An 8705-nucleotide genomic window follows, 5' to 3' on the forward strand; every position below is an offset into this window, starting at 1 on the left:
GTCTTCGTGCTACTTTTTTTTTTTTTTTTTGCTCCAAGAATCATAATGGGTAGAATAATATATCATGAAAAAATCTTTACATAAACTTTCATCTTTGTATCCACCCTCAAGGCGTTCCTATACAGAACAAGTCTTCATGTTACACTGTTATTCTAGTACACACAGGGCCTAATATTCAGTAATTTTACAGGAATACACAGACTAGAGATGACGTGTTGTGTATTCTAGAAACAGAACTTAATTATCAATTAATATAAAGGGAGATCTTGTCACATTTTTTGATATTTATATATTCTTTATGATAATCTAGATTATTATTGTGATTAATGATATATTATCGATGCATCAAACGATAAAATGAAAATGTCTTTCCCCACACAGCACGATGAAATTTCTCATTACTGAAGTGGTGAATTATCAAGCAACATTATCTATTCTAAGAATAATCTTTACACTAATCATACTATTTGGACATTTTAGAACAATGCACCCTTTAAAATAATGTCTGAAGAGTTTATTAATAGTAATTTCCTTTCATACTCAGCCATTATAAGTCTGAGAGGTGTACTATGGTTTTATATGGCAAAATTGTGAGTAGTGGAGAAAGTTACATTTACTAGTTAATGGTGCATTTTACATCAAAGAAATTATATAGCGTCATTCAAGGGCAGGTCACTCCATGCGCAAAAACAAACTTATCCATTAATTAAGGTGGAGTGATACACCTGGTGATTTTTCCTGTACCAATCCCTCATATATTTATAGATACATCTGTAATAACCCCAGATCACAAGTATTTATCGGTCATTTTTCATTCTGAATTTCATAAATTTTCAATTGCATACTCCAGAACTCCTCGTTTTGTCTCACAGGCACTCCACGTTTTAAATATCTATAATTTAAAAAAAATTGTCTTCCTGTAAACATCATAATATGATGTTTACATGAAGACAATCTTTTTATTATAGGTATTTAAAACGTCGAGTACCTGTGTTTTGTCTCTATTTTACAATACTTCTTTTTTTATGCCTCAACATTTAGTACAGCCGTCAGTGAAGTACAACTATTTCCCTGATAATTTTAAAAAAAATTTAAATAAAAATTAGTTTGCTGCTAAATTTTATTAAGTATTCTATATTGGAACCAGGGGAAATTTTTATTTTTGGAAGAGATTATAATTTTGGTATTTTATATAGGGAAAAATAATAATAATGTGGGGGTACCCTACGGCTTTCCATAGGAACCATTGAAGTTTACTGTTGTTTTTTTTGTTATTATGAATGGTATTTTGTGGATTATTTTCCACTCAGTATTATCTTTCTATTATCTTAATAGCATTGATTATTGTCAATTCGCGTCATATAATTTCATGAGTCATAACATCTTTAAATTCCAATTCTGGATGTTCAGCAGTTGATCCTCCTTAAGGAATATCCAAACACAGGATGGTCTTAGTACAATTTCTCCATAAAGGAAAATAACAATAGTACAACACCTCCTCTTTACTTCTGATAATAATTACTACACTAATTCATTTTGTAAAAGTACAGAATATTGTCACAATGTAAACCTACAATAATTTTTTAGATACATTTCGAACACCAAAAAAAAAGAGGAGGGGGTGTAAAAAGGAAGGTGGGTGAGAAAGGGGTTGGGAAGGTCCCCTCTATCCAACCCACGAAACGCACCGAATTAAAACATGATCTTTATGTAACCTGCAATGTACTTCAATCAACACTGTCCACAATCCAGTGCACATTGTTTAATAAATACTGCAGTGTTCAAACGATTTCTGAATGACTTTAGAGTTTCGTTAATTCTGAGTAAGCAGAGAAGTGAAGAACACGTATTTTCCCTGTATCTTGTCCCATCAGTAACTTGTCTCCCTTGAGGACACACAGAGCTGTTATTTTAGGACAGACTGCGTTGTCACTGAATGGACTGATCAGCCTAAGAAAGCTTCCATTTTGGTCGATGACGTGAACAGAATTACTGTTAGAGTCAAGGGACAAAATGTTATTATGACAGTCCGCACAAACGGATGTGGGTCGGAAAGAGTTTTGTCTTTCCTTTCCTCCGTCGTAAAGAAACCGGAAGTTGACTGATTGGTCAAATACGGCTACAAAATGAGACAATCCCTTCACGGCTGCTATACAAATATCGCCATTTCCATTGCAAACCATATTAAGCGAACTCTCAAATACGAATTTTCCTTTGTTTTTCGGAATAATTTCATCGATGCATTTCCCACTATAATGATATCTTCTGATGGAGGTTCGAGCACGTTTGAAACAGAACAACCCCTTGTTCATGAGTACAGTTATCACAATTTCTCTTGTCTTTGTGTTGATGCATATATTCTCAGGGGTATCTGGCGACAAAATGTCAAAAATTGTAATAACCGGTTCTCCTGCTTCAATTTTCAGGAATCGAATAGTTTTACTTTGAGATTCAACAAGAAAGACGGAGTTTGAACTAAGCACAGCCACGTCATCAACAAGAGCACTGAAATCTTGCTTGAATATCACCTTTTCTTCAGAATCAATTTGAGACACTTCTTTTCCGAATTTTGTCCAAATATGTCTACCATCAGCTGTTTGGAGAACATCTATGTTTTCAAGTCCGCATTCAACATCGGTGTCTTCTCGGAAGAATGTATCCTCCCGTGTCGCGTGCGCAGGGTTTTTTAACGGTACTTTTCTCTCTATCGAACTTTCATGCGTTATTGGTTCTTGTTTGTTTCAATGGTTGTACCTTTGTTGTGTCCAGTATCTTTTCGCTCCGAGCCGTGTGCTGGTATATTTATAAATTTCCTCTCAGAAACGGGAGAATCTGGAATGGGATCCGGGCTAACTGGTTCTGGAATGGGATCCGAGCCAATTGACCCTGGAATGGGATCCGAGCTAACTGACTCTGGAATGGGATCGGAGCTAACTGAATCTAGAATGGGTTCCGAGCTAATTGACTCTCTAAGTGTGCAAATTGGTATGGAGTTGTCCAAGGGGTCCTTCGTGAAGAAATCGTTAAATGTCACAAACGTGGATCTCCCCTCCCTTTTTAAAGAAATATTTCTCACGATTTCCTTGGAAATCCTCTCTTCGTTCTCACTGTTAGCCCGGGTCACATTGTTAGAAAAAGTTTCGTCCATTTTTCCTGTTGAATAGAAACCTATAAATCATATAATTGCTAGACACGGGGACGATATAGGATATTATTCACAAAACTTCCGGGTATATTCATATAACCACCGCTACTATGAGATATAATGAGGTTTAAAATAGCATCTTTGTTATATTACAACATAATGTCACTCTTTCTGTCTATTTGTAAACTTTGCCCGAATATATATATATCATACCGTCACAATTAGATTAATTATGTTATTCTTCATTGTGTTATCAAAATGTCGACATATTGTTTATTGTTTGTGCAAAAAGGAAAAATAAAAACCAAGATCAAACTAAAAATCCAACAGCAATAGATTTAGGTCTACCTGAATATTGTAATCAAAGTATACATATTTCATAAAATCACCAACCCATAGGTCTGAAGCCGACCTTAAAAAGGGTCATTTTAAAACTTGAAATTATAATACTCGGATTTACTGGTTTAAATCTTACGTTTTCTTCACAAACGCTGGCTCGTGCAGGAAGAGTCTCCGGATAATGCGCCACTTCCCCTGACTCAACTTTAGAAAGTTATCCCATTATTGACACAGAGCAGGAAGGAAACTACACTAACCGTCAATACAGAACCGGTTTTACTCTCTACTTTCTATTAATAATGTCCGGAGTATATGTTTAAGGATGACGATTTCTCTTTTTTGAAGTATAGGAGACCATTATTTTTCTTAATGGCTTCCGACGAGTGGAAGGCTGGTTGGACGGCCAGATAGAAGACCAAGCGCGGAAATGCCCTCTGCGATACATTTTTTAACTTTTGCTTTAATTTACGCAGATTCAACTCGTAAAATATAAGTCCATGGTATAAGTTAGACCCCCCCCCCCTCCGGGTGGTGGATCCCCCAATCAATGGGAAATACTTGTAGATCCACGTGTATAACACGGCTGATAATGATACTGAGTAATCTATCAATATTGTTTTTAGTAACTACAAAATACGTCATACCTCATACCGGTGTCCTGTGATTATAGGGTTTATAACGACAGTGTCGGTGATTCATTGATGATGATAACAACGATACGAGGATGCTATTTTTCCGCTGGCCAACAGATTGCGAATGATAATTATCAATTATAAATGTTTATACCCGAAACTCATTTTACACTGAATTCATCATACATGAATAACTATGCACAGTGGATATTTCACATACATAATTGAAATATGAAAGGTAAATTAGTAATACAATCAAAACACCAATGACATGTGACGTTATTAAATTACGATGTACTCCTGATCTCGTGAGGAAAAAAACCCCACCACCTTATCAGCAATTTACTGAATTCTCAATAAACCAGCTACCTCTCTAAACCGGTCATTTTCTTCAGTCCAGTAGCTGGCTGGTTTACAGAAGTTTCACTGTACAGTAGGAATTTACGGAAGCCGATAGGGGCCAGGGTATAGAATTAATATTTATTTAACTGGCGACCGCAACTTAATTTATGTGGCGGCCGCCACTTAATTTAACTGGCGGCCGCCGCTGATTATCTGACGACCACCACTTATTAACTGGCGGCCGCCATATAAATTAACTGGCGGCCGACAATTTATCAGTTCATTCATTGTTACATTTTTACCATGCATTACTACCACCAAAATAGTGGGGTGGGGGCCAATCCGCCAATTAATCGTATTTCACATGTGAAAATAACTTAGTTTGCGTGTGAAAATAACAGAAATTGAACGTTGTCAAACAAATGGAGGGTCAGCCCCGTGGTTCTACGTATTTAACAGCACAATCGAAAAATAATAGGCTAATTTAATACTCTGAATCATAGGCGCCTGGGTTAAGGATATTGCACTATAACCTATATGTAGACAATGGAGGAAATTCGAACCACGAATAAATATTTCTCTCTGATCTATGGTGTCTCTTTATATATATTATGAATCAGTGGGATAAGACATTTTTTAAAACGTGGATAAATTAGTGTTCTGTGATAATGACACGTGTATTTAAGCTTCCTGGAACATGAAAAAATGTATAAAGAGACACCATAAATAAGAGAGAAATATTTATTCGTGGTTCGAATTTCCTCCATTGTCTACATATAGGTTATAGTGCAATATCCTTGACCCAGGCGCCTATGCTCTGAATTGTATATATATCACATACATATCACTAAGCATTGGGGAGGGATTGCACCCCTTTCATTTTGAGAGAGAGATAGAGAAAGAGATAGGAGTTGAATAACTGGCGACAGCCATATAAATCATGAGTGGCGGCCGCCAGTTAAATAAATATTAATTCTATACCCTGGCACCTATCGGCTTCCGTATCTCACCGATTCGAAGCAGGGAAATTTTTGCCCATGAGGGGACTCCCCAACGTAACATACGCGTACATATCTCATAGATTTCTGAAAGAGCGTAATTTTTAAACAACAGATGCATCTAAGAATTACTGAGACTAGACAAAAACGGTGGTCTCATGTACGCCCAATGTTTGTGTATCACTTGTAGAATCTTGCAAAACATCGCTCCCGTCTCAACAGGATTGGCCTTCCACCTACCCCACCCCATCTAGGATTCACCTTTCAGCAAATTGATCGGGCCGGTCGCGTATCGTCGCCGGTAAATCTAATCGTTTTGTTATTTATGGGTGACGGAAAGGGTAAAGAAAATATTAACACAAACGAACAACTATTTTCAAAAACATACTGATATATGTATGTACAATGTAGGCCTATATGTACATAACAGACTAACTTATAAAACAAAATTAGCAAACTCGCAAAAATCAACAGACTGAGACTCAACTGCAAAATCAATCGTTGCAAAACGAACGAATTTAATGCTTGATGGCGCACTAGTCTTACTCTACGTAATCAAAGCACAGGGGCTAAACCCGTTTTGGGCCCGAACTCTGTGATACCATAAATATATATTTATGGTATCACAGAGTTCGGGCCCAAAACGGGCTTAGCCCCTGTGAATCGAAGGCTTCTATCTGTGTACACACTGGTCACGTGCTACCAGCTTGATGACGCGACCTCTAATTCATTATTTTATGGCTTAGACAGCAAACACGTGTCGCGTTTTATCCAATGGCGGGGGTCTAGTCCGAGGCAAAACCATCTTTCGACAATGACGTCATAGATAGTTTAACGTCATAGTGTTATGAATCGTCACAGTTAGCATAACTTTAACCTAGTGAGCTGCTGTTAACAATGGGTGATACCATTGGTTTTCATTTGGTAAAGGAAGCTATTAAACAGAACAAACATTCTATTCGTCTTCAAGAGGCTGTACGTCTGATGATAAAGAATCGCGCTCAGGCAGAATTGACATATCTTCAAGAAATCGAAAGTTGGGAGGCAAAATATCAGAATGAGTTGGCGAAAGAAGTTGGCGGCAAAGATGTACTTGATTTTTTCAAATCAGCCCCGTGGCAGGAGACACACCGCTTGGCAGAGATCCATGGACGTATCTATGATCAGCTTATGGCCAATAACGGTCCTTATCAGAAAATCCTTAAACACATCCGACGGGACCAGAAGCTGAGAGAAATAGAGGATGAATTCAGGCCCTATGACACACAGCAGAATGCCTTAGAAAACGCTGTCCAGATTCATAAGCAGTCTTTAAGTAATATGAAAGCTCTTTGATTGATTTGGAAGAAAAACTTTCTAGGAAGAACAAAAGACGTTCCGCCAAGGGCACAGCCAAATTAGAATCTATAATTACACAAGTGTCTCGTCTTCAAGAACGAATTAAAACAACATCTCAAGCATGTAATGAAGATGAGAGAGAGTTACAGAATTTGATAAATAGGAAGAAGAAGACTCTACAGATAATGTTTGAAGAGCTGAAAGAATTAGATAAGGGCAGATTTTCCGTGATCATTGAAGTGATTTCAGAGTTTGTAAAACATGTGATTCCGCAATGTGACTTAATTCATGAAAGTGCAGATAATACAGTCGACTCCTTCATAAACCTACAAACGATTAATATTCGAAAAATTTACAGCCATAATTGGAGACGAGTGGCAGAAAGGGCAAAGCTCAAGAAGGCAGGATTTGTTACGGGGGTCGATATGTTTTTGGTGACCAATCCTTCCGTGCAACCAGAGGATCTGGATTTGCACATAACAGGAGAGGTAATGAGGACCAGAAAGAGACAAATGACTCCACCACACCATTCTGTATCTCAGAAACAACCAGATATACCACAGAAAGAAATGAATACCAACCTTGCTAACAGCACGACAACTTGTTCTAGTTTGAATACAGTGCTGAAAAACGGATTAACCATGAAATTCCCATCGCCGTTAGTAGTAGAATATTCTGAAGATGAGATAGAAACAATAGAACTGCCAGAGGAATCATTTTGTCGTCTTCCAAATCCATTCCACGTCAAAGAATTCTGTGTTTTGCCTGAGGGCGACCATCCCTGCAGTAGAGTGAGCGGGGACTATTCAGTGGCGTCAAACAATGATTGCCCCGACACTTCAGAAAATAGCGATATAGGAAGAATGCGTGACATTATCAGAGTGGTCGCCCACACAAATTACAAGGCTCAGAGAAAAAATGAACTCAGTCTCAAGAAAGGTCAAGTAATTAAACAGATAAAGGCATTTAGCGAAGAAGGATTTGCGTATGGATACACACGTAGAAACAAGCTGTCACTTAAACGGTATGGATGGTACCCCATCAGTGTTGTATCCATTCAGTAAAACTGTCACACTTGAAATCGATGGTTCCGGAATTGTATCTGAAAAGCATTCATTTGAAGATATAAAGTTTTTAAAGCATTGAAAGTTATTATCACATTATCACTTTTTAAAATATATATATATATATTACAAATCTATGAAATTGGTAAAGCAATATAAAATGTCACGCCTGGGGATTTTAAAATGAAAGCGCTTGCGTTGTAATTTTATCTTTGTTGTTTATTTCATATATTTTGTTATCTTATACCGGACATTGTGACTTTTAATATATATGTATGTATATATATATATGTATATATAAAAGCACAAAAACCCAACAACACCCTACTTTCTTAAAGTGTCGGATCTAAGAAGATACAAGGTCAGTACAGTAAAGAAATTTATAAAAGCACTGAAAAGGCCACGACACTCTTGGTTATTTCAAACTCAAATGTTCGACGCAACCCGCGTCTTTATCAAGAGACATATATTACATAAACAAATAACACGAAAAAACGACAAATATCAATAATCTACATTGATAACGAGTGATACACTGTTGTACCGAGTAATAAAAATGGTGGTTTTCATTATATATATGAACAATTACATAAGTTTTCGGGTTGACCCGTCTCTCTCTCGGGTCAAACGAATTTTTATTTACGGCAAACCAATAAAAATGGAGCGACGGTCAAACATGGACCCCTTGGACACACCAGAGGTACCCAGAAGGAGTAAACATCCCCTGTTCACCGGTCACAACTTACTGGTATAGCAATATTTGAAGTTTAGCATTGATATCGACAATTATGTTTATAAATTTTTGTATGGGATTAACCTAATTAACATTAGATTCTTTGATCCGCTC

The 8705-nt window shown here is 37.1% G+C and overlaps 1 protein-coding gene across 1 annotated transcript; it reads right to left on the reverse strand.

The window, feature by feature from the left end:
* Positions 1–1102: 1102 nt before the first annotated feature.
* Positions 1103–4040, reverse strand: LOC125652587 (uncharacterized). The gene is made up of 3 exons (XM_056164811.1): positions 3621–4040; positions 2755–3153; positions 1103–2695 (listed from the first exon to the last, which is right to left on the reverse strand). Exons 2-3 carry the CDS (start codon positions 3146–3148, stop codon positions 1803–1805), a joined length of 1287 nt encoding a protein of 428 aa, XP_056020786.1. The 5' UTR covers positions 3149–3153; positions 3621–4040; the 3' UTR covers positions 1103–1802.
* Positions 4041–8705: the final 4665 nt, after the last annotated feature.

This window comes from Ostrea edulis, chromosome 5 (assembly GCF_947568905.1).
Source record: "Ostrea edulis chromosome 5, xbOstEdul1.1, whole genome shotgun sequence".
NCBI classification, from domain to species: domain Eukaryota; kingdom Metazoa; phylum Mollusca; class Bivalvia; order Ostreida; family Ostreidae; genus Ostrea; species Ostrea edulis.